Source organism: Struthio camelus, chromosome 2 (genome assembly GCF_040807025.1).
Source record: "Struthio camelus isolate bStrCam1 chromosome 2, bStrCam1.hap1, whole genome shotgun sequence".
Lineage (NCBI taxonomy): Eukaryota > Metazoa > Chordata > Aves > Struthioniformes > Struthionidae > Struthio > Struthio camelus.
In genome coordinates, this window is record NC_090943.1 from 1729559 (window position 1) to 1755510 (window position 25952).

Here is a 25952-nt window from a genome sequence, read left to right on the forward strand (position 1 = left end):
GATGGTCCAATTCATTCTGAAAACAAACACATCCAGCTAGTCTTCAGGGACGTGAAAACAAACGTACCTAAAGCTGAAAAATGCAGGATTCATTGTAGTTTGGGACCACAGAAACCAGACAGAGAAAAGTGGTGCTGTCTCTTCAGTTAACTTCATATGTTGAAACCTTTGTGTGTGCGTGTGTGTGTGTTTTTTTTTTTTTAAGAACTAAATGAAAAAAGAAATTTTAGTTTAGTCATTAATAAATCAGTAAAGGGCCTTAGCCAGAATCCCAAAGGAAGTTTTGCTCAAAACTTGAAATGACTGCATGATTGATTTTGTTCATAAGAGAGACAGGCACAGAAGGTAGCGTGGCTGTGCTGTCCCTGACTTCAGCCACGGATATCAATTTCTATTTTATCATCATGAAAAATTCACCAGATAAAAGAAAATTGTTCAGTGCTTCTGCAGAACAGAGTTAAAAAACCCAATTCCTCTAACAGCATCTTTTTCTTTTTTATTGCAGGGCAAGACTGAAACCGTGCAGAAGCCTGGCTTTATCAAAGGCCCAGTGTTCAAAGGTGTTGCTTCTAGTCGCTTTTTGCCCAAAGGCACCAAAACGAAGGTTAACCTTGAGGAGCAAGGAAGACAAAAGGTGTCTTTCAGCTTTAGTTTAACCAAGAAAACCTTGCCGAATAGGTTTCTGACTGGTCTCGGAAACGAGAAACAAAATGAAACTCAGAACTCCCCAGCTGTACCCCTTCAAAATGACTTTAACCCTAAAATTAAAACGGACCTTGGGGATGCCTCTGGTCCATCTGAAGAATCTTCTCCTCCAAAACCGAAGGTAGAACTTGGGAAGATCCATTTTAAGAAACATTTGCTTAGTGTTACAGCAAAACCTCCGCCAGCTGCAGCAGCAGCAGCAACGCTACCGCCGCCGCCGCCGGCTGTGGCACCGGTGACAGAACCGGTGGCAGTGGCCGCAGAATTTCCATCAACGCCGCCACCTCCGCCCCCTCCACCTCCGCTGACAGTGTCACCACCAGCATCCATGCCAGTTCCTGCCACAGCAGCCTTGCCACAACTGCCGATGACGTTGCTGTCGACACTGTTACTGTCACCACCTGTAGAAGCAGAAGTCCCCGCTTCAAAGGAGCCGTGTCACGCAGTACCTAAGGAAACTTTGGAACTGGACAGCAGGCAGGATGCTGTATCACACAGTTCTGAGGAACATTTAACTCAAAACGCGCTCGAGCAGACGGAAATAACTCCGCAGAAGGAAGATTCCCATATTGGGAAAGAGGATGAAATTTCAGACAGCTCGAAGGGTGCTTCCCTGTGCTCTAGGAAACAGGGTTCGAAGAGGAAGTTCTCCCAGTCTGACGGCACCTTCCTAGGTTCTGAATCTGATGAGGATTCTGTGAGGACTTCTTCCAGCCAGCGGTCACACGAGCTAAAAATATCAAGTACGGAAAAAGAGAGAGATTCCAGAAAAAGTTCTGCCTCCCTCAGAGGTGAAGAAGTGGCGAAGTCCTCCTCACGATCTAAATCAGACAGAGATGAAAAATATTCTAGTTACTCAAAATCGGAAAGAGATTCGCGGTATGGGTCCTCCCGATCTAGATCAGACAGAGAGAGAAGGCGGAGCCGGTCTCATTCTCGTTCCCGATCTGATCGGAGCTCTAGAACCAGCTCTTCCTATTCGAGGTCGGAGCGCTCGCATTACTATGAATCTGACCGGAGATACCATCGGAGCTCCCCTTACAGAGAAAGGACAAGATATTCTCGCTCGTATGCAGATAGCAGGGCGCGAGAAAGTTCTGATTCAGAAGATGAGTACAGGAGGACGCATTCCAGATCTAGTGACTCGAGGCGTACGTCGTCCTATTCCTCCTCGTACAGAGATTCTAGGACTTCTTACTCTAAATCGGACAGGGACAGCAAAATAGAGTCATCTCATGCTGAAATGGAGAGGAGAGGAAAGTCTTCTTCAAAAGCAGATAGAGATTCAAAAAGGACTTCGGAAAGTGAAGTTACCAAAAGGTGCTCTCCCCTTAATGAGCTAGGATATCGAAAGGGGACATCCCATTCTAAACCTGACAGTAATGTGAATTCCTCCCGTTATAAGTCCACCCCTTCAAAGACCCCTGCACCAAAGTCTGATAAATTTAAAAGTTCTTTCTGTTGTACAGAATCAAATGAAGAAATAAAGCAGCAGTCTAATTCTCTAGATTTAGAGACCTCTTGTCTAAAAAGCAATGAGATGAGAACGTCCATTGCAAAAAAATTTGAAAGGGAAAAGACACTTTCTCCATTAAATCAGTTAACTGAGTCACCCACTTTTAAAAAGATAGAGGAGTCGAAAGTTGGTTTTCCTAACACAAAATCTGGTGAATTTACAGGAAATGAGTGCCATGACAGTGTTAAGGAACAAGACACTTTAATAAAGATAAAGCTTGACCAATTAAGAACTTGTTTCCCTATGGAACTGAATATAAATGGGTCCCCAGAAGGTAGGTCTGATGACTTGGCAACATTCAGTGCCTCCAAAACGGAGGATGTTGCAGCGTCTTCTGACGATAGTCTGTGTAGATCGGAAGCATCCCCTGTAATAAAAACAAGTAAGTTATATGCGTTGCCATCTAATGGATTTGAAAGCGTTTGTGCACCTAAAGAACAAGAGGTAGACGATTCTCGTGTGCAGTCCAGTGAGTGCAACAGTTTATTTAAAGGAACAGAGGCTCCAGCTGCAGAGCAGCAAGGGGAAGCTATGTCTTTGCCTGTTGTGAATGTAGATCATTCCAAAACTTCACTTCAGAAGCTGGATGATGAGGCCACTCCATGTGACAAAACCAAAGAAACAGTTTTTTGCTACGTTTCGGATGATGCTACCCCTTCTTTGTATCATTCAGAAGTTGAAATTGAAGTTGAACCAGCAGACTTAAAAGTTACTTCAGAGACTTTTCTGGACATTCATGTAGAACCACAAACAGTTACATGCGATTATGAAAGCATGGAGGATCAAAATTCAAAGTCTGCATGTGAAGATGAGCAGTATCATATTAATCCTTCCCATAAAATTAGCTTAACTGTGGATAGTTCAAGCAGAGACTCCTCCCAGGATGGGTATTCCCTGAGAATCAAATTAGACAATCCCGTCGTTTCACAGCAGCCAGACGAAATTGTCACTTGCAAGTGGGAGCGAGCCCAGCTGGATAAAGGTGAAAAGGTGCTGCAGCTTTCTGAAACCGAAGAGGTGCACGAATTAGATACTCAGCACGTTGATCTTACTTTAGCAAAAGGAAAACCATCGTTTAAGGATGAACACTCGTATTCCTCGGAAATACCGCTGGAACACCGCGGCAGAGAGGAAGCAGCCGAAGAAAGTGCTGTTTCTACTGAAGCAATGGGATCAGATGATCAGTGTCTCGGCGTATCTGTTGAGAGGGATGAAGAAAATGAGTCCTTGGTGGCTTCAGGTTTTTCGGAAGCTTTGTTTCCGTCTTGCGATGTTGTTGTCACAGCAGAAGAAACAGAAACTGCAACTCAAGCCCCTACATGTGACAGCAGCGGCAATGCTTCCGAATTCGTTCCCGCTCGGAACGATGACTATTTGGACACGGCAGAAAGCGACAGTGATCCGGGCAGCGAAGAAAGTGACACAGAGGACTCTGATTCTGATGATGGCATGCCGCGGAAACGGCTCCAGTCCGTCGTGGTGGTGCCAAAAAACTCTACCATACCAATGGAAGAAAGCAGCCCGTGCTCGTCCCGGAGCAGCCAAGGGACTAGGCGCTACTCTGACCACTGGGACGATGAGAGACCGGAGTCCAGCAGGCCTTACTACGAGGAGAGGTCAGAGAATCTGGCAAGTAAAAATGGGCCACAAATGGAGAGCAGATGTTCTCCTAGAGGAACGGACAAGAGTCCGGCCACTTCTACTGAGCTTAGCAGAAAGGAAACGGAAGAGCTGCGTCCAGACGCGTCCCAGCCTCAGAGCGACGGCGTTGACAGCACGAGTCAGGCAGACCTGACAGCAGATTCCAACGGCAAAGCCAGTCTGGACCAGAGGATGATACTGGTGTCTGCGGGTAGACCAGTTGGCCGGCAAGAAGAGCAGACGTTTTGTCTGCCTGAGAGTTTTGAAGGTGCTGAGAAACCTCACCACCAAACAAATTCTTCCAAGCCAGACAGTAGGCAAGGGAAGGGTGGGCTTAATCAGTCTGGCCTCGGAGACTTTTCCAGGGTGGACGGTTTTCACGCGACGGAGGATTTGGGTGGTTTGGGCTGGGACTTTTCCCAGCCGGAGAAGCCCAGTAGCACGTATCAGCAGCCCGATAGCAGCTTTGGGGTGTACTCGGGTTACGTTTACCAGCCTGCTTCAGGAGTGTACAGCGGTTCTCAGAGTTACTGGCAAGGCAATGGTTATTGGGATGCCAGATCTGCTAGCCGGCCTGCTGGAATGAATTATGAGCGAGTTCAAGGACAAGTGCCAGATTCCTTGACGGAGGATCATGAGGAATACGAAGAGGATGACCGCTGGGATGATGAGTGTAAGTCTCATTTTCCCAGCCAGTCAAGCAAATTTCATGTTCCTGGACAGAAAGAGAAAGGTTCTGTGCAGGCACATGAGATCAGCAGTAATTCCACCAAGGAGCCCATGTCCATTGGTGAGAAAAAGGAGGAGGTGAAGGTTTTGGAAAAAAATGATGTGAAAGAGCGAGGACCGCCCAAAAAAAGACGCCAAGAGTTGGAAAGCGACTCTGAGAGCGATGGAGAATCGAGAGAGAGGAAGAAGGTAAAAACAGAGGGGGAGCAAGTCGAATCGTCTCCGCAGGATTCCTCCATGGTTGGTCGGTTGTGTATTATGGAAGACTTCAGAGACCCACAGCGCTGGAAGGAGTTTGCCAAGCAAGGAAAAATGCCCTGTTACTTTGACCTTATTGAGGAAAATGTGTACTTGACAGAAAGGTAATTGATTTTTTTTTTAACTGTTTTTCTTGCCTGTAGCAAATGTTGGCTTACGTTTGCTTCTGTGCTAGCTTTCCTTATTGCCAAATTGGCAATTAGAAGAATAGCGAGGAACGGGGAGGGAAGAATGTCGCATTGCCAATATCTAGCAGCGCTATCTGTAGAGGAGGAGACACTGGGCAAGTGTTATAACCCCCCACTGGGTCTCAGCTCCTGACCACGCAAAGAAGAGAGAAGAGGTGAAAGATGGGAGGGCTTAGGGGGGGTATTATCCTTTGCCCTTTTCCAAGGAAATATTGAACAGGATATGATCCTTTGTGGAAAAAAAAAACTTTGCAAGTTCACATTTAAACGCGGGTTGCGTTGGATGTATTGGGGTCCAAACTTGCAAATCTTGGTGGCTTCTTTTGGCTGCTCTGAATTGCATTGTTCAGTTTCCCTTGAAAAAGTGAACTCAAATGTCTTTTTTTTTTTTTATAAATGTGTTTTAAAACGTATTCTTGAATCAAAGTCTAACACTTACATGCAAACAAAAACTGTTTATTTCAGTCAAAGCTTTTTTTTTTTTTTTCTCCTTGTGCCCTTTTTTGTCTTGCTGGGATCTGCACTCGGAAGCATTTTCCTTGTAAGGGCTGATGACCTTATGGTATCTAAAGTATCCCTCAGCAGAGACCTTCAATATACCCTACCTTTTCTGTAATTACAGGTTTTTTTTGTTGTTTTTCTCATGACCTCATTTGACAGTGAAGCTGAGGTTTAAGCAGCTAAACCCCTCAGTTTGCTTTATAAACAAAACACAATTTTCAAATTGTACGTGTGCTCAACTAATGGTTTTAAATGTTAATATTTTAGAATATGGGTTTTCTCCTGGCCTGTGAATCAGAGAAAATAAATGCAGCGTTACAGAATAGTTGAGGTTGGAAGGGACCTCTGGAGTTTGTCTCCATATATTATTATATGCTATTACAGAATACAGTATTTCAAGAGAGGCTAATCAAAGTCTATCCTTTTAAATTGTTAATTGACCTCATAGCTTGTACTATGTGGTGAGAAATCCTCTCTGTATAAAAATTGGGACTTATTTTTCTGGAAATTGGATTCTTTACTCGTATGACAAAACGAAGGGGTTTTAGTCCTTACCCTGTGTATCTGTGCGTATGTATGTACACCTCTACATTGAAAGTAAAATTGGATTGTGTACGTCGAGGAGAAGGCAGCTAGTTATTCTGGCAGGTCTTTCTGAGAAATCATCTTTTGTCATCAGAAAGTCATCACTTGCCCCTCAAAACACGCAAACTCTCCTTGATTGCCCTTGGACCTTCTTGTGTGATTGTCCAAAGATAATCCGTGCACCCAGTTTCCAAAGACTAGAAAAATTTCCTCCAGTAACAACTGGTGAAGACTGAGGGGCATTTCTCTATGCCAATACTTTCTAAACTGTATTCCAATGACTTACCTTCAATAGGAAGAAGAACAAATCTCACCGGGATATTAAGCGAATGCTCTGCGAATGCCCTCCTCTTTCCAAAGAAGAGCGAGCTCAGGGAGAGGTTGCTTGTGGCGAAGACTGTCTCAATCGCCTGCTTATGATAGAGTGGTAAGTGCAGCTTCAAGAGTTGCCAGGATTTGGCAGTGTTGTATGCGAGGTGACTTGTGAGCCCTTAAATGAATTCACGCTTTCCTGGGCAGCGGCAACAAGCTGTTGTTACACTATTGTTTGCACTGGCTGTCCAGCGTGGATTGATCTTCAGAGGTGGGCATGTGCGGCTGGGCTTCGTGATCACAGCGACAGCTTCGCTCCCTGGCAGGAGGATTGGTACCAGCTGGGGTGGAAGGAAAGGAATTACCTGGCACAAGCTCCACACTTTGTCTTCTGCTTAGCCCAGCCAGGTCTCCTGGGAAGAAGCCATAGAAACGTGAAGAGAAGAGGCCACATTCAGTCCCTTTTAGTTTTATGACATAGAAGTACGGCGGCATTCAGACTGAAAGTGTTTTATCTTCTTTCCTGAAATAAATTGTCTGCATTTGCATGTTGACAGTCAGATGGTTATGCTTTTTATAGCAAAACATATTTGAAGGTTTTACACTGAATTTATTATCATTACTTCATCTCGATTTCCCATCTGAGCTGTTTCTGTTACTGCTGTTGTCCTGCTGAGAATTGATTTGTTCCCTTTCCTTCGTCTAGTTCTTCCAGGTGCCCAAATGGTGACTACTGTTCCAACAGGCGGTTCCAGAAGAAACAGCATGCAGATGTTGAAGTGATCCTCACTGAGAAGAAAGGTTGGGGGCTCAGAGCTGCCAAAGATCTGCCATCGTAAGCCTTTGCTCTTCAAATGACCTTCTAGTTGTGCGATTGTACTCCCTCACGAAAATAAGTTGCTTGCATTTTCTTAATTTTATTGACATGAGTAGATTAGCTGAATTTCCTCCAATTTTATACATTCTCCTCATGCTCTTATCAGGCATGCCTTTTAGTTATCTGCACCTACGTATCCGCTAAGTGCATATTAGGTCTCCCGCTCTGGTTTTACTCTCTTCCACCCAGCCTACTCTCAGAAGAGTTTCTAGTGGTCTTGCCTTAGCTTCAGCTTGGGCTTAATCTGTGTTCTTTCTGTGCTTCTGTCTCTGTTGCGTTGCTCCTCTGAAGCCATGTAATCTGTTCTTGTGTCTCTTCTTTGTCTCTTTCCATCTCTGTGAAATTTACCCTCTTTTTTGAGCCTTCTTCCTCCCCTGCTGATGAAGATCCCATGGGGGTCTTTCCTCCCTCGTTAGCCTGTCATTAGGTAACTACTGTGCTTCTAACTGATAGTATCACATCAGTAATGCTTACAGATTTGAGTCTGTTCTTGACTCGTCTCCATTTAGCTAAACCAAATGTTACTTGCGTGTTGTGCCACCTACTTAGCATAACTCTGCCAAAATCAAACACCTGGTCTTTCCTCCATGGCCATTCCTCTCTGGCTGCGGAGTGCGCTGCATTCCTGCGTGTTGCTAAGGCCTGTAGCCCGAGACATCTTGGACCTCTGTAAGAGAGCTGTCCGACTGCATCTTGCAGATCTTTCTTTTATGCCTCATCTCTGCTGTGATGCCTTTGAAATCCTATCGTTTAATGGTGCTTGGAACGGCAGTGAGGGACCCAAACAGCAATTGCCAACTGTATTTACATAATATGTGTATGCCTTTGTGCAAAAAGTATAGGTTAATTGACCTATTTTATCCTCATTTAATACTTTGCTTGAAAGCCCTTTAGGCTCGGCTCAATGCCTTTATCTAGCGTTTCTGGCATAAAGGAGCTGACTGGCCCAGACACAAGAGATGCACCATGTTAGAGCCCATAGCCCTCCTCCTACATAGGCGACAGGATGGATGCCAGTGTTCTTGGAGTTGCAGTCCTGTCCTCAGACTATTTTACTCAGAAAGTGAGTGTCACTGGAAAGGAAAATCATAACAGGTACCTTGTGCTACCTAGGTGTGGCGTGAGCAGGGTTTAAGACGGGAAAGCCTTCTCGATTGCCTGGGTAAATCAAGGAGTTGCTTTGGCCCCTCTGCCCGGCTGACAAGTTGGTGTTTTCTCGTAATCGCAGTAGTAAAAAGAGCCTTAACAGGGACCTTGAGAGAAGAGATAGCAGTGTGTACATTACTTCAGAGAGGGCTGTTTGGGGCTATAGGTGCAAAGGTGCAGCAGGGAGGAGCAGGGCAAACAGGGAGCAAAGATGGGGGTTGCTGGGAGAGGGGGACGCGGGAGGCTATGCCAGGTAAGTGGGACTGGGTTGAAAGTTTAGCTGAATGCTAAACGGCAGTGCCCTTACAGGTAGTTGTCTGGATGGATTTTTTTTTCCCCCCGGGTTTGGACAGCATCATTTGTTTTCTAGGTAGTCTGAGTCTGGGTGTCCTCTCAGATCCACGCAGGAATCAGTTGTGATGCTCTGCAGATGAACAGCGAGGGACTTTGTGTAAGAACTTGCTGAAGCGTCTCGATGTGATGCTGTGCACCGACAGTTTCACCAGGCTCTGTGATTTACATTTCAAAAGGCTGTGGGAGGGGAGAGGAGGGTCTGCTCAGTCTCAAGTGCATGAAGCTCTGCGAGGTTTAAGACAATCTGCCTAGAATTGTATTGTGCAAAGATCTTGTGTAACTCTGGATTTTTCGGTGAGTTTCCTTGGAAACTCAGATTCTTTTTCTTCTGCTGAAGACAAAAATGTCTGTTGAGGAATCCAGCAAGATTTCTGACACTCTGAAGAATAGGTTTCTAGGTCTTAAGGCAGTGTATTTTACTGCTACATCCGATGTATGAGATTTGTTCAGAGAAAGGCAGAGAAGCGTTTTGATTCCTTTGGAGAGGAACGCAGAGTTACCTAAAATGCAGTGAAAACAGTTCTGCATTTTTAACCCACTATATTTAACTGTGGGAGCCTTCACGCTGCATACACGTGAAAGATAACTGCGTTAAGGGTTTATTGAAAGAAGTGATTGCACTCTGTTGCTGTTCTCTTGCACAGCAACTGTAACAGAGGAGGAGAATCGTGGCGTTTTCTGGCTCCTGATTTTCCAGATTTGCCGGATATCTGGGGGAGCCCCCAGCACTCTGCGCTCGTAGGAGAATGCAGCCTAAGCTGTGTAAGAGCAGAAATCCTGTTGTTTTTTCAGATAGTACATACCCAGCAAAGCAGGGGTCCTGTGAAGCAGCAGTGCTGGTGCCTGAAGAAGCACTGCTGCTGCCCCATATGGACTTGTCAGGTCCAGTTTTATTTGAAGTTTTAGGTATCGCTCTGGAAGGCGAGGTTGTACTGAAAGATATGGCTGATAGGGAACAACTCACCTTAGCAAGCATCATGTCTATTAAACGTGCTAGGTTCAAGAGCACTGAGAAATATGGGAAGGAAATAACCACATGAAAACAACCACGTGAAGACCGCATTGAGCAAGGCGGGGAATAAAGCAACTGAGATAAGGGCAGCAAAACTATCTACTGAATTTGGCCTGTGTGCGTCAAGGGGTTTGGATCTAGTTCCCCAACAGCTCGATTTGGAGACTTAAGCCTGGTGCTGCCTGGAATATTGCTTTTGTTTCTGCATGCGCCATTCTGAAAATCTGTCATTTGGAAAGAGGTTTGGAGAGCAGCAGAAAATTGCTGAGGAGCTAAAGCTTGTCTTACGAGAGGACAACCGTCTCTTGTTAGTCGTCCCCCTACAAGAAAGTCACAACGACCAATGAAGGGTGGAAAGACTGTATGCCCAGAAGAAGGTTGATCCCCTCTGATGTTCGTTCAAAGGTATTTCTAGCTCAGCGCTCCTCTCTCCTCGCTGTCCGGCTGCCTCGCCTCTATTTCCCAGCCTCGGAGTTTTGCAGTCAGGGCTTTGAGGCAGACAGAGAAGCTAACCCGTCTAAGCAATAGCTCGTCTGAAAAGCATTGCTGCCACCTTTACGTTGATAGTCGCTAAACGCAGGCTAGGGAAAGATCCATCTACTCCACGAAAGATTGCACGGCAAAGATGAGACTGGATTATGAGCTGAGGGAGCAGACTAGCATGCCAGAAGCCTTGTTTGTAGCATGCCAGAAGCCTTGTTTGGTGGTTATGGAGGTGGAGGAAGATGGACAGAGTTTATAAGCATGGGCTGGAGGGAACGGGCAACCATGATGCTGTGCAAGGAGCTGGGATCCAGGACAAGAAGGAAATAGGATGAGGGTCCACAGCTCCGCAAGAATGCTCGACTCGCCCAGTGGAGCTGGGCAGGAGCTTTTGCTTTCCTAGTACTTTCAGGGTTAAGTCCAAGGAGAGAGGTCTGCTGCTTAGGGTGACATTAAGCAATGGAAAACTTGGGACAAATGTCAAGAAGAGGTGCTGAGTATGCATCCTTGTAGCGTGGAGCATGCCAACGGAAGTGCAAACGACTGAAGGATTTAAAGCCAAACTCTGCTGCAGAATGCAATCTGTGAAGTCTAGGTTGGCCCACTTGCAGTGTCCGAGTGAGTGGGGGCTAACTAGTTGTTCTCTTCCGTCTCTGACTTAAGATTCATCTCTCCTAAGGTTAAAAAGAGTACTTTATTGACTCCTCATTTTACCCATCAGATCAGCAAGATGCAGACAGGCTTTCTGTATCAGTTTAGGAAGACAACCTGCCAGCACATGTTCTCTTCACGCTCCTTATTTCCCTCTTCACATCGCCCACAAAGTCTTGTTCTTTTACAGAATAAACCCGGCTTGAAAGGAAGCTTTATCCTTGTGTCTGGGCCTTTTGCTGTTATGTACCTAGCCACGTGATAGTGTCAAAAAAGAAGTTAATCTTAATTGCCTGAGATTAAAGCGGTTAAGGAATGCTGCGCTAAGTATAAAAATCTGGGCTGTAACAAAAGGGCGAGCAGGCTGCAGCGTTGTGTTCTGAGAGCTGGTCCCAAAACCGGTTGTTTTCTCTTTCCCCGGTGTTTACCGTCTATTGCCAAGCCAACTAAACTCTCTTTCCCCTTGGGCTTTGCAGTAACACTTTTGTGCTGGAGTATTGTGGAGAAGTGCTGGATCACAAGGAATTCAAGGCCCGGGTGAAGGAATACGCTCGGAACAAGAACATCCACTATTACTTCATGGCCCTGAAAAACGATGAGGTGAGCAGTGTATCGACTGAAACGGCGCGGAGGAGCCGTGAGGAGCACTGTCTAGCTGCGCTCAGCCCTAGTTAAGCACAGCGCTGACTCAGTGTGAACACGCTGCGTGTGCAAAGTGACTTTCCTTCAGCATCCTGAATCTATTTTAAGTCTGTTTTCCTGAGGAAAGGAAACTCAGGCTGTCTTTGTGTTGTCGTATCTTGCATTTCTTAACTTGTTACTGAGGTTCAAGCCAGTTGAGCAGAAGTCTCGTAGGTGCTCAGCTGTGTCCCGCTCTCCTTAAAGTAGGTGGCCTGGCAGAGGAGAGATGGTGTTCCCCCAGCAAGGGAAGGGATGGAGCGTGGACCCATCCCTTCCGCGCAACCGAACCCATGCGGCAGCCAAACCGTGTCCGTGTCCCCGCTGGGGGAAATGCTCCATGCTGAGCTCACTGCTCTTGGACATGGAAGTAAACCAGAAAACGTTATCAATGAGAAACCGAGTTTCCTTACTTCCTTTGCTCACAGAACTACGTTAAATTTGGCTGCTGGAGTGGCTACGTGAAGTATTACTGTTGTTGAAATATTTATGTAGCAGCAGTTCTGAATTCTTTCTCTCCGCTTCAGCTAATCAGCTATTTCAGATCTATGGATTACGTAGCCGCAGCTGCAGAGAGGTGCGGAGTTGCTCACCTTGAGCGGTGGGCCCTAACACACTGAGAAGCATGTGTATACGGAGAATTTTAATACCGTGGTCTGCTTATTTTTTGGGGGGGAGGTCTTAGTAGCTTTACAGTAAATCAGCTAAAAATACTGCCGATGCCTTTTTTCTTTTCTTTTTCCTCCCCCCCCCCAGCGGGTAAGCGATTTCTGCAGCTGCCGTGGGATTGTTGTGCAAGGGAGCACAGGGGAATAGTTTGCCCGGTTGTGAAAGGGAGGGCGAAATGATCCCGGACACAGTCTTTCTGTTAGCCCGTGATCTGCGTGGCAGAAGCGTTTAGCTTTGCCGTGCTCCTTGTATCAGAGGGTTGAAAACTGATATTAAAAAGTCAGGATCCGCCCCCAAACTGAGGAACTCGGTATTAACCCGTAATGAAAACAAAGCACAACAGTTTCATGGAGTTTCCCTTTTTTGGGTGCGCTTTTGTCACTGCAAAACCCAATCTCTCCGAACCAAATAGAGCTGATAGCTGCGGCAGGGAAGGACGATGACTTCTCAGCGGTTGTGTTCTCCCTCACCTTGTTGCCAGAAGCCGAGCGTGTTCATGGGTGTCCTGCTTAGTGTTTCTGCCCAGCGCACAGGCAGGGAGGGCAAAGGCAGGCTGTTTTGCTGTATTTGCTCTTTCTTTTCTCTTCAGATAATAGATGCTACCCAGAAAGGAAACTGCTCTCGTTTTATGAACCACAGCTGTGAACCAAACTGCGAGACACAAAAGGTAAACTGCTGGATCAAAGCTGTTGCTGCTGGCTGCTCGTTTCCACTGCCTTGTGATTTTGCAAGCTCACAGTGAAAAGCATTTCTCCTTTATCTTTCTGTCTCTCTCTCTCTCTCTCTCTTTTTTTTTTTTAAACTTGTAAGTCGAATGTAAACATCTGCCTTTGAAATGGGCAAGCACTGTTGGTTCAGTTTGCAAATTTGAAATTCGTCAGTGCTGCTTTTTGAGGGATTAGTCTTTGTTAATTTAACACACACATGTGGTCAAGCCTGGCTGTTGTAATAACTGTTGTCGTCTTGTTTTTCCTTGCCTTAGTGGACTGTGAATGGGCAGCTCAGAGTTGGATTTTTCACCACCAAACTAGTCCCGTCTGGCTCAGAGCTGACATTTGACTACCAGTTTCAGAGATATGGGTAGGTTTCATCTCTTTCCACTGAAGCTGTTGGAAGTGGGCTTGTTGTGAGCGATGACGCAATGAAGAAACCCCGCTGCAAAACTAACCCTTGGAAAGCCTCATCTAATACACAGCAGTTGTAGAAGAACTGGAATTCAGCTATTACAAAAAAAAAAGCTTTCTGGAGAAAGTTTATTCCGTTTCTAACGCAAGAGATTGGGAGAGGAGCTTTTTGTTGATTTTGCACATCTTTTCCAGTTTCACTTTATGGGCTTTTTCTTCCCCTTCATACCATCTCTCCCCAGTGGAAATTTCCCAGATAATTACCTTGACTGTTTCTTTCCTCTAATTATTAATTGCCCCAGCTCCACACTTTGTAGTACTCTTCAGTAACGCCTCTTCTTTCTTCCCCGCCCACTAGGATTTTACAGCTTTGCAAATTGTTGCAGAGCTGTAAAAACCTAGCAGGTAGCATGTCCTTTCTTCCAGTCTAACTGCAGAACTGCACGTGTACAAGCTACGGACTTTCTAACTCTTAAGTCCTTTTTTTTGTGCGTCAGTCCCTTAGTTCTCTTCTCTAAGCTTAAGAGTCTAATGTTTTATACTACTGCTTGTTCAGGTGTACAGTGAAATACATCACTCTCCTGTTTTTAAAGTGATTAGATCAAAATAGATTCTGACAGTCATGAAGCAACCTATAACTAGCTAAGAGTTTAATTCTAGAGCTATTTCAAAATCATTAAGCATTTTTACTGCTTACCGTTGTTTAAGGAGCGTTCTTGCTTCCCTTTCCTTCTGGATCCTGCCTTCTCCAACAGCGTGGCTCTTTCTGTGAGCCGAAGAATCAGAAATGAATTTTCAGCTGTGCTATGAAATTACTTGTACTAACGTGTCGGATGCTCTCATGTAATTTTCTGTCGCAAATATTAATCAGCCACAGATCTTTTAAAACATTAAAAAGTTATTTTTAATAGCCGAGATGGCATCTGGCCTGTCAGTTCGTGTGGCTGAGTTTGGGCATCAAAATGTTAGATGCCTCTGTCCGAGCAGCTGTTCTTAGGTCCCTCCGCTGTTAACTGAGAGACCGAGGTCCCTCTAGAAGCTGATTATCCCGTCCCAAGACAGGCGACCGAGGTGGATCAGTGCAGCTTCTAAATGGCTGCTTTAGAGCTGACTCATCTTACACACGGTCTTCTACTAAAAAGCTGCTTGTTGCTCCACGTTCAATCTACTGTATCTTCAGAAAGGCGTTTCGACGACTGAGTTGGCATTGAGGTTTCAGTCAGTTTATTGTCATGAGTTGCTCTCCGAAATGTCAATGCGGAGGGGGTGCTACTATTTTTTTTAACAGAAGATCAAGCACAGTCCCTGGTAGGAGCTGAACACAGGCAGTTAGGAGGGAGTGGCTTTGCCACCTCGGAGAGATCCTTCTAGTTGCTCTTGCAGCAAGGCCTGTTTGAGTTTTAGGCATATGGGAATATATTTAAAGCTGGGGAAAGGAATTTAATATGCAGTCTATACACCCATAACTTCAGTCCTATCCAGGTTACTTCAGCTTAGTCAAAATCGTTAGGGTGTAGTACTATGGGCCTGTTAGGAGCCTCTCTGATGGAGAACCGTTTTGCTGTATTAGTTCACTTTGACATTTCATATACTCCGTTCAGTGACTATATTCCCTGTCTTGCTGGACTTTTCTAGCTCTTACCTCTCTCCTGCTGTCCGTTGGTGTATATCCATGTTAAAAAAACATCCTCCACCTCAAATCTTTTATTACTTCTGTGACTCTACAGCCCGTTCTTTCTTCTGTGTTTGGAGCAATAATCTGCAGGCCTTTTTCCGAACGATTAGGTAATCCTGCTTGTTTCCGAAATTTAATGAGATTAAGGCCCCCCGCCCCCAACAACAAAGCAAACACCAAAACCCAAGAAACCTTCTAGGTAGCTTTAGCAAGACTTTGCAATGAATAACTTAATGTTTCCTTTCTGGCTCTTGGTTCTTGACCTAGTCAGAGCCTGGAACTGAACCAGATTTTGGTTTCCTGCTGAGAAAACATGGGCTCACACTAGCTGTTTAAGAAATGAAGGATTTGTTTGAATTTTCTGTGGCCAGAATTAAAGGCCTTGCCATGCAAAGACGTTTCTCTCCCTGTCCTCTGAATGCAGGAAGAAAGTTAGTGAAATACTGTTTGCTGTCCTGTCTCTACGTTTTGGGCAGCGTTGCTTTGCAACGGAATTGGGGGAAGGCTCCAAGACAGTCCAGGTCACTGAACAAAACTGTGTTGTGACTGTTTTCCATATTTTCCTGCAACTGCTTAGCAGGCATTTGAGAAACAATGCTAATGGAAAGGACAGAGACTGAGAGGCGTTTGGGCAATGCGGTAACGGTCTTTTCTCATTGCAAGATCATGATGCACGTAAGAGTTAGATAGCACAACTTACTGGGAATGCAGTTGATCTCTTATTAAACTGGTATGTTACTTATGCCCATGAACAGCAAAGAGGCTCAGAAATGTTTCTGTGGCTCAGCTAACTGCCGGGGTTACCTTGGAGGAGAGAACAGGGTCAGCATCCGAGCTGCAGGAGGAAAAATGAAAAAGGAGCGCTCCCGTAAGAAAGACTCGGTGAGTGTGGTTATCCCTTGTTTTTAAGGGTGGCGTCAACAAAAGCTGACCCAGGACGCGATCCTCTTTATACGAGTCTCAAGGACACCTTTGTAGAACATCCTCCATCTAGGGTCGGTGGCTCACAACAGCCTCGAGAGTTCAGTCTTTTTCACGAATGTATTTATATCGTTTTATTTCATATTGGCCCCGAACACGTGTTTTCTTGGAGTTTTAGTTAAATGTGAATTTCCTTGCTCTGGGTTACGGATTATGAAGTACCACCAGAGAGGGACTTTTACAGTTGTAGCATTTGACTGCACACCCTTACCAGCGCCATCAATACTGTATGCTTTTCGTTTAAGGAACAGCATACTAAATTCTGTGTGTTTGGGGTTTTTTTTTGGTTACTTTTGCATGATTTCTAAACTTAAGTGAAAGACACACAATACAGGCTTACTTTTCAGGGAATTACCTAGAATTTGACAGCTAAAATGGTGCAGATGTTTGCCATCTTCAAGTTGGGATGTGAAATTTGGATCTCCGATTGCTTTGGCCTAGAGGAAAGGCAGCTTCAAGGAACTTGTATGAACACGTGTTGTGTTTGCCCTGACTTCAGTTTCGGTTGTGTTTGCAGACGGATGGGAATGGAATATGTAACACAAATGCAGAGGTTTTTTTTTAGCTTTTTTTAATAGCTCTTCACCCGTATGATCCTTTTCAAATGGTTATGTGAACCTACTCCCTACATAACGTTGCAGTGATGGGTTTACATAGTATATACGGTAGGAAACTTTGCAGAGCGGTATGAGAAAAGTAGTCAAATGCAGTTCTTCCTGAACGCAGGTTGCTGCTAAGAAATTGGACGGATTCTTTTTACTTCCCACAAATGGAATCGTTCTCAGTTTGAAGAGGTAGTTCCTTATTCCTACAAATAAGATTTGTTACCTCTCTTTTGGGAGGAGCTACCTATGGAAATACCAGCTTCATTTTCATTTACTGTATCTCGTAGCGAAGACATTCAAGTCTCGGAACTAAAGGTTTATTTTTAAAACTTTTTTTGCAGAGAGGTGTTTTATTCTTCTTGCACATTGATTGTATCTGACCACTTGAAATCTAGTCCTTTTCAGTAAACTTCCTTAGGCTTTCCTGCATTAAATGAGATATCACCAAGAGAGAAACCTCTTTGGTCTTGAGAACACTTAATTATCCTGAGAAATTGCAACTACAGTGATTTTGAGACTAGACAATTCTGCTCCTGCGTTGCACGTTTCTTTGCGAACTTGTTGTGAGGTGGTTGCTACCTTTCATTTGGAGCAAGAGAAGTTCGGCCGGGTTGGGAAGGCTGTCGCGGTCAAGTCATGCGTTGTCATTTATAAGTGGATTGAAAGGTGCCATTGATCAGTAGGCTAAATTGTGAGCGTTGATATTCCAGCATCCTTGTGGAGAGAGTTGCACCTCTGGTTGTAAAGATTATGAGTTAGGCGTTTGCAGAAGCAACTTTTTCTGCAGTTAAAACAGAGATAATCTGTTTTCCTATGTGAAAAGGTTGCAGCTGGGAGAGTTTTGGTGCACAGAGCTGGAATTTCCTCTGCAGAGCACGTGGTATGAACGCATACTTCTAAAACGTGCTGTTCATTAGACGAAGTTTATGTTAGAGGTGGAGGACTCCTGCATGTTGAATGTGTATCAGCCACTCGCGCGCTGTGGTTACAGGACAGGCCGCCTCCGTACCTTCCACTTCTGCAGCTATAAACACAGACAGTGTGAACAATGCACTTTCGTATGGTATTTAAAGTCTAAACAGTGTTGAGGGAAAGCTATAATATACCCGAGAAAAGAAACCCAACCAAACCCAGTCAAATTAAAGCCAGATTTTTTTATCTTTCCAGTATGTGAGACTTGTTCAAGGGAGACTTGTTCTGGCTCCCAGAGCCAGAGAACAAATTATCGTTAACATCTTGTAGGGTGGCGTTTTGTGAGCCTGCTACGATCTGAAAATTGCACAACCGTTGTCTTTTGCCGCGGTAGGTGGACGGGGAACTGGAAGCGCTGCTGGAGAACGGAGAGGGCCTCTCAGATAAGAACCAGGTTCTCAGTTTATCCCGGTTGATGGTCCGGATCGAAACTCTGGAGCAGAAGCTTACCTGCCTCAAACTCATACAGGTGAGGAGATCCCGGCTGCAGGGGGAGGGAATCGCTTGCTGTTTAAGCAAGAGTCTTTTAACCCTCGTTAGAAGAAGAGGGAGAAACGGCAAAAAGATGAGTCGCAGCAGAGAAACTTGCAGTTCTGCTTGGTTTATAGACCACGTGTAATCCTGGCCCTTTGCTTGGTTTGTGTTTGGTGGAACGAATGTGCCTGGGCGGTGTTTTAAAATGTTCATTCCTACAAGAGCATGAAAGGACTGAAATCAGAGTGATCGTTTATATCCATATATACTGAGCTGCTTAAAGTTTTGCAGAAGGGATTTAGAAAGTACGTGTGTGTCAGCTTAAACTCGCAGCTAGCTTATCTCCAAGATTATCCTGAATTTTTTACCTTTGAGTCAGTGCAGATTAGTTGCAGCCAATTTTCTGTGCAGTCTATTCTCTCAGTAAGTTTTATTCTGTAATACGAGCTGTCCAGCAGGTATGCTTACAACCTTTCTGCTGTACGCATTATTGCTCTGAAAACAGCCGTTATGTCCACTAAAATGACATTAGACATGCACTGATCTTGGCGGGTACCTGGTTCTGGCTCTCTGCTTTGTGTGCTTTTTCGGTAGCAGTGAGTTTTATGGGTAACACCTACCGGGTACGGTAGTTGGCCCTGTCGGCGTGTAGAAACTAAAGGATGTTTTGCCTGTTCCCACGGACTTTCTGTAACTTTGGCTTATCTAGAACACGCACTCGCAGTCCTGCCTGAAGTCCTTCCTCGAATGTCATGGCTTGTCCCTCCTCTGGATTTGGATGACGGAGCTGGGCGATGGGAGGGGAAGCACCGCTAACAACCTGAAGCTGCAGCTGGAGGTCAGTAATTCCCTCAGGATTGCTGGGTCGCTCTTTGTGTGCATGAAGCTTTTGAAGCGGCTTTACTAATCGCTCACAGGAAGCATGTTGATTTTATTTAGTTTTTTCTCTTTGGGTATAAGTATTACGTCACGTGTTCATGAAAATAAACTGCAGGTACCGTTGCAATTGCAGTCTAAAATTTCTGCTTTAAGGGAGGTTCTAAATACATGGAAAGAATTTGCTTTTGTGGTTTTTCGTAGACTTCTGAGTTAGTGACACGAGCCAGACTTGAGTAAAGATCATTGCCATTGCTGCTTATTCAGGACTGAACTGCATAGGGAATTGGAGGTATTGCTTTGATAGTCTCAAGCAGAACTTGAATTTCTGTTTTCTGTACGCACTTCAGCGTTGCATGCAAAGATCCTCTGTTAGTTCCCTTATTGAAGACGCTTCTACAAGAACTTGGCTATATATTTTAAACGGACTTTCATAGTCCCGAATGCAGAAGCTGCAAGATCTTTAGAGGTCGGGTGTCTGTTCTCTTACTGACTTCCGCTTTGTTTTTCCCAAGCGGTGACAGAGTATCACGCTGGCAGTGTTGCTTCCTTAGCTCAGGACAGCTTTTCTCCAAGCTGTGACGTAGCACTGCTGAATGACTTCTGTCCTGCTCATCTCTCCCCGTCCCCAAATGGGAAGCTGTCCGACAGCCCCATAATGCAGCTACTTTAAAAAGTAGCACGGAAGAATGCAATCCAGCCTCTTGCTGTCATGCATTTCTCCTCTTTAGCTGTTCGCCGACTCGCGGGCTTTTGTCTAGCGCAGCGTTTTTAGATGCTCCCTCTGCTCAGGTGGGAGAAACAGATGCTGCTGGTGTCAGAAGACTGAGAATTGCCTCCCTTTACCTCCAGGTGCTTCTGTGAGTCCTCTGCTTTCGGGTGGGATGAGGGCAGATTTGTGTAGGCTTTGTGCAAGCGTAGCAGGACGGTTTCTGCTCTCCTCTCAAGGAGCCTGCGTGGTGGTGAAGGGACGGCAGGGCTGTCTGCTCAGGCCACTGGTTTCACCACCTAGTCCTTACCTGTCCCAATTTAGACAAAGCCTTGACTACATACACCTGGAAAACTTGTTCTGTTTGATCAGGGGTCTCTGATTTCGATTATAGCTTACTAACTTACAGGGTTTGGTTAGACTTGCTGTACCATCAGCCTTGTACCGTGTGGAGCAAGTTGTTGCTTAGGGGCCACGTACGTTGTGTAGAAGGCAGAGATTCAACGGATGCCTCTGGTTTTCTCTAATTTGATGTGGTTTTCGAGTACTTGCAGCCGAAGCAGAAGCGCTCGACACGTACTGAGTCAACGTTTCTGTTACTTGTGATACGTCAGCTGGATGTCGCTGTATGGGGAGACTCACTAGGTTGCGTGAAGATCTCTTGAGGCTGAGTCTACTGGGACTGAGTTAATCATGAATTCTCTTGCAGTAACCACGCTCAGGAGGATCTGAGCCGTTGCCTTTTATAACTGCAGTATTTTCTTCTTTGGGGCAGACAGAATCCATCCAACATCATAAATATTGCAGCCATCGCTCTGAGGGAGCGTCAGGTCTGAAATTATATATATAGTTACTTACCTCCTTGATCCTTGAGATACAATGGCCGTGGCATTGCAGAGCCACTAGGTAGCTCAGTTGGGAGTGGGAAGTTGCTGATCTTTGACCTCCGGTTTTCACTGAGAAATCAACGCTCAGGTTAAACTTTGTTTTTTCTCGGTTTCATATGGCCTGGATTCAGACATTCAGCTTTGTTGACATCAAACCCAGAGTTCCCCTCCAGGGTCTAAGAGGGTAACTTGGAATAGCTGTGACAGTGGTGGCTTTGTCTCTACTCCATGCTCGCGCGCGCTCTCTCTCTCGCTCTCTCTCTCCCTTTTTTTTTTTTTTTTTAAAGCTGTCACCGTTTTAAGAGAGTTGGTCTTCGGCCATCAGATGCCCGTGGCAGAAATTAGCATAACGCTGTAAAAGCATCTGCGGTCCTTCAGTCCTGGAGGGCTGGTTTTAAAATTAAACAAGGCGAAAACTGGGGAACTTCCAATCTGCTGAAAGGGGATGGCTTATCTCTTGCTTCAAAAAATACTTAGCTGCCAAGCGTTTGGGCTCTGTTCTTGAGAGAGAAGTTGCTGAAGTCTCTTGCTGGATTTTGGGGATGAGAAAGGTTGCGCTCTCATTTCGTGTCTGGTGCTTCAGTAGCTGCTTATGCTTCTTGCTGTGCCAGAGCAATGCCCGTTGCCACTATCAAGTTTTCTGTTAGTGGCAATGGGCCACTAACCTTTAAGATCTTTTCAATAGTGAGACGTGCTAGCCTTGTTTGATGGTTTTTGAGGATTGAAGGAGGCTCCACGGCTGTCCATATCTCTTCGCACCTAAGGTTTAACTTTGCAGACAGCAGACTGCAGCTTCAAGTCCTTTTATGTTCTTTAACTACCCACATGCATTCAAAATCCAAAATAAGTCGGTCTGGTAGTCGCCAGCTCCCTGTCTCTGTTCAAGATCTTTCCATGGATGAAGAGATCCCCCTGGAACAGTTCTCGTGCTGGAAGGCAGACCTGATTTATCAGGTCTGCTGTAGTTCTCGGTGTATTTATTGTTCTTCAAAAGGTACATGAAGCGATCGCAAACCACACGCAATGGAGCGCTGTTTCGTTCTTACTGTTTTGAATCGTTTGAAAAAGTTATTAACGGTTAGTGGCACTGGACGTTTGTTGACAACTGGCAGTCCTTCCGTTAGGTGGCTTAATGACTTAAAAATGTGAAGCAGTAGGGACTGAGAGTGTCAGGCAAGGACGCGAAAAGTAATTTGTACAAGAGAGATGTGCAATGACTTTTTCTTTCATCCCTGCAGGTGCAAATCATACCATAAAATTAAGTGCAACTCTTGTGTAAGCATCACGATAGATTCTAGGGTCTTTCTTACTGATTTTTTTTTTTTGGCGTAGAAGTTCTCTGTTGCTAGCTTAAAAAAGAGCTAAAATATGCCAAATTTTGTAGTAGTATATGGTTCTTTTTTAATGCAGTGGCCTATTAAACACAGGAGCGTATAATCATGGGAGCTATAGATAGCTACTGCTAAGATTACTCGGCATGCTTGTCAAGCAACGACAGTGCTCCACAGCATGATTTTCTTGCATCGTGGCTGGTTGTGCTGACTGCACACCCATCGCCCTGTGTCCCTCCTGCCGGGCCCAGCCGAGCCTGCCCCCAGCTCAAGCGGTTAATGCTCCGACTTCCCTGGGAGGTGTTCACAGGGCACCTCTGTCAAGTAAAGGAAAAGCTTTCCTGCTGTTAGTTTGCAAATTCGTATTGCTGTTTCCGAAGTCACCTCTTGCTGAGGAAGGGAAACTGTTCCCGGTTGGAGGCGGTGTTCAATTCTAACAGCTCTGGTTTTGTCTTTGCAATTAGATTATGAAGACGCTTGAGCTCCTGCCTATACCTAATAAGAACATGCTGGAGGAGAGCAAAGTGCTTCCGATTATTCAGCGCTGGGCTCAGACCAAGACTGCTGTCCCGCAGCTCAGTGAGGGCGACGGCTACTCGAGCGAGAACACATCGCGGGCTCACACGCCGCTCAACACGCCAGATCTTTCCACCAAGCAGAGTGCAGAAGGTGACACGGATACCCCCAAGAAACTGGTGCTTCGAAGGCTCAAAATTATCAGTGAAAACAGCATGGACAGTGCAATCTCGGATACGACCAGCGAGCTAGAAGGAAAGGAGGGCAAAGAGGACCTGGACCAGCTGGAGGGCACCACCACGGAGGGGTCGGAGGAGCAGCCCCAGCAGCCGGAGATCAAAGCTGCCGTTGACGCTCCGGTGGAGAGCAGCAAGCCCCAAGCGCCGGAGCTGGAGGCTGAGCCTGAAGCTGAGGTCAAAGAGAGCAATGGTGCGAAGCTGGAAGAGCCCATTACCATGGAAACGCCATCTCAAGACGAAGAGGAAGGCGTCTCTGACGTCGAGAGTGAGAGAAGCCAAGAGCAAACCGACAAAATTGTGGACGTGAGCGATTTGGCTACCAGGCTGCTTGACGTTTGGAAAGACCTGAAGGTAAGAGGCCCCCTGTGGTACCCTGCAGCTACACCACCTCTGCTCTCGTTAAGGAAAACGCGGAGGTGTGTGCAGTCCAGTACAAGCGAGGCTGAGTTGTTGTCCTCTTGGTAAATGCTTGACCACCTAAGACTGCCTTTTCTACATAAAGGGCTTCTCCAGGTGCTTTCCATATATATCCTGTCGTTGCAAACTGCCCCGTCTGTGACTTGCAGTAGGCTTCCGGGTGTTGATGCGTTGCACACTGAAAGGAGCAGATAATGCAGTTTGGCCACCACAAGGACGACTTAGCCATCCAATTTTTTAGGCCCTTCGGGGGAAGGGCAACTCCTGAGCGGTTGAGGTGCACTTCTCGACTGGTCAGAAAATAAGAGGCTAGCGACAATGCGGCAAGCAGTGCTGGTTGAAGTGGCCTAGTATCCGTCAGTCATTGAAACGAGTGGACTGACCATCGACTCTTAAATTCAGCTATCACAAGATTGTCAGTATTTCCTGTTCTGTTAACACCTGATTTTCATTGCAATATATCCAGAAACGGGTCTGTTGGCAGTATTACAGTCTCTCGATATTACTTTTAGTGCTGCGTTGACCTCTAGATGTTTGCAGTCCATGTTTAGATCAGGTAAACGTCCAGATTTGTAGGCGCCAATCTGAACCTTTAAAGATTGCTAGAGTATGCAGCGGCTTCATGTTTCACTTCCATCGAGGTCTTTCCAGAGCAGATAACTTCTTTAAGAAAAGGATTTGGTGACTGCTGGTTGCTTTCTCTACTCCAGTATCAAGCAGCTGTCTCTTGAGCAGTGCAGGTGGCCTACTTGGCCAGCTGATCTTTAGCCATCAGCTTTCTTTGAAATGCAGGACATTCCAGTCCACTCAAAAAGCTTGAGGCTTTTCCTGACGGTTTCTTAGGACTTTGGAAACTCTTCACCCATCTGCCCTTCCTATAGGATTATAGCCCTGGCGGGAGCGAGAAGGGAAGGAACTGTGCTTTTACAATGCAAGAGTAGCGTTTGCTGAGGATCCAGCAAAGGAATCAAGGGCACTGCCCTGTACTGGGGAAACGCTGACCTGGTGCACTGGAGGGCTTGTCCTTCATGCATTCCAGCGCCAAGATAACAAAAAGTCCTGAGGGAGAAGAAAGGGACCTTTGCAACTTCTCCCTGCCACTTCCCTGCAGCAGAGATGCAATCGTGTCCTTAGCAGAGTCTTCCTGTGCTTCCAAGCGGCGCGGGCTTGGTGAGAGAGTGAGTTTTCCCCTTGAAGTGCCTAATGAGTAATGCCTTAGAGGAGGCTATTAAAAAATAGTGGGCAATACATAAAGTGCAGTACCGTGCACGGGTGGAGGAGACCACAGTGAGCTTTGAGCCCCTGAGACTTCACTTGTATCATTTCAGCTGCCAGGGCTGCAAACATTAACATGCATAAAATATATCTGGAGATTTACGTAAGGCTTAGGGGAATTCTTACCTTTATCTCTGAGTTTTTCAGGAGAATCTGATACTCTTGAACATTTGTAGAGTTGTTTGATCATAATCATTTCTGCCTTAAAATCTTAATGGTAGAAGAGGTGGGACTTTACCATGTGAACGGCAAACTGACATATGTTTCTATAGAAAGAGTTAGGTTGTGTTTCTTGTTTTCGACCACCCCCCCCAACCCTTTTCCAAGCGGATCTGTGATATGTTAGTTCCTAGGTTTTAACTTGCAGGCTTTTAAAATTTTTGCGGGCCTTAGGATTTCTTTTATTTAAGGGACACTGTCAGGTTGAATTTATTGTTAAATTGAAACAGAGTCCTTTTCCATACATTACTAATACCTCGGATCGTTTGAACTGAAAGCTCGACTAATTCTTCATCCTATACTGCTTTTGAGTTATACTTGCTTTGGACTGCCCAGACTCGCCCTTCTTATTTGTAACTAGACCTTTTTGCTTTCAGGATCACATGTTGCAGTGTTTAAACTTCAAACAGCGCAGGAACAAAGTTTAATAATAAAAAGTGTGAAGTCTCATGAAATGCGCGACTTTTCTAAAACGTGGGTTTGACACCAAATTTGATCTGACAGTGTCACGTTAAACCCCAGGCGCTGACTCCCAGACCGCTTGTGTTTTCTTTTGAGCTTGGAGGCGTTCAGATTTGGGGAGCGAAAGGCCTTTGCTGAAGCCCGTGGTTAGCTATGGAATCATTACCCATCAGAAGCTGCCATAGATGATGTGGATTCACATCTTCTCCGTTATAGCTGTTGCTCTGTCCCAAGTGCTTCACCTCCTATAACTGAAAGGACGCTAGTAGCCGTCTGCCGCCTGTTTCTGGTCTTAGGGACGTGGGTGTTTATCGCAACAGCTAGCTTTGTAACGTGCCCAGCAGAGAGACTCCCACGTACCTGAAATCAGAATCGTGCCACAGGTCTGTGACAAGTTGTTTTCCTCCTGCAAAGCGAGAAAAACGCTTCGTGGGGAAACTGTGAGCTCCGGATGCATCATGTCCTGTACCTTACCGTGGCACTAGAGAGTTAACTGCTTCTGTCCGACTTTCACCTGTTGAGATACTGGTTTCTGGGTTAATTTACCAGGCCACTGTAATACAGCCCTTGAAAGGGCTGATTTCTAAATGGAAAGACTGAGCTAACAGGAGGGGAGACTGCTGCACCTAACGGCACCGGGCTCGAGCTCAAAGGGGGCCGCATAGTCACCTTGTTATCGGAGCTCTTCGACTCCCTGGGAGGACTTACGTCACCCAAGCGGAAAGAGAGCAAGGTGCATTTTCCAGCGCTTCCAAGCTTTTTACAAGCTGGTTTTGGTTTGAGTTGTGGAACGCTGAACGTCTGTCTGCGATAACAGTGGCGTTGGACGGGTGGGCGGGAGGGTCTGAAACCTCGTAACTTAAAGCTATGTCCTCCCCAGTCTTG

The 25952-nt window shown here is 45.7% G+C and overlaps 1 protein-coding gene across 2 annotated transcripts in view; it reads left to right on the plus strand.

Moving 5' to 3' along the window:
* Positions 1-25952, plus strand: part of SETD2 (SET domain containing 2, histone lysine methyltransferase) — a 73830-nt gene that overhangs the window by 18059 nt on the left and 29819 nt on the right. For both annotated transcript variants that reach the window (XR_011139485.1, XM_068934038.1), the window contains exons 3-12: positions 506-4953; positions 6419-6550; positions 7142-7270; positions 11435-11558; positions 12895-12972; positions 13288-13385; positions 15860-15986; positions 17997-18131; positions 18846-18974; positions 22404-23045. Coding sequence is in view for 1 of the 2 variants with exons in the window: in XM_068934038.1 (XP_068790139.1) it covers positions 506-4953; positions 6419-6550; positions 7142-7270; positions 11435-11558; positions 12895-12972; positions 13288-13385; positions 15860-15986; positions 17997-18131; positions 18846-18974; positions 22404-23045 (6042 nt within the window). In the remaining variant the exon portion in view is untranslated. The remainder of the gene's footprint in view (positions 1-505; positions 4954-6418; positions 6551-7141; positions 7271-11434; positions 11559-12894; positions 12973-13287; positions 13386-15859; positions 15987-17996; positions 18132-18845; positions 18975-22403; positions 23046-25952) is intronic.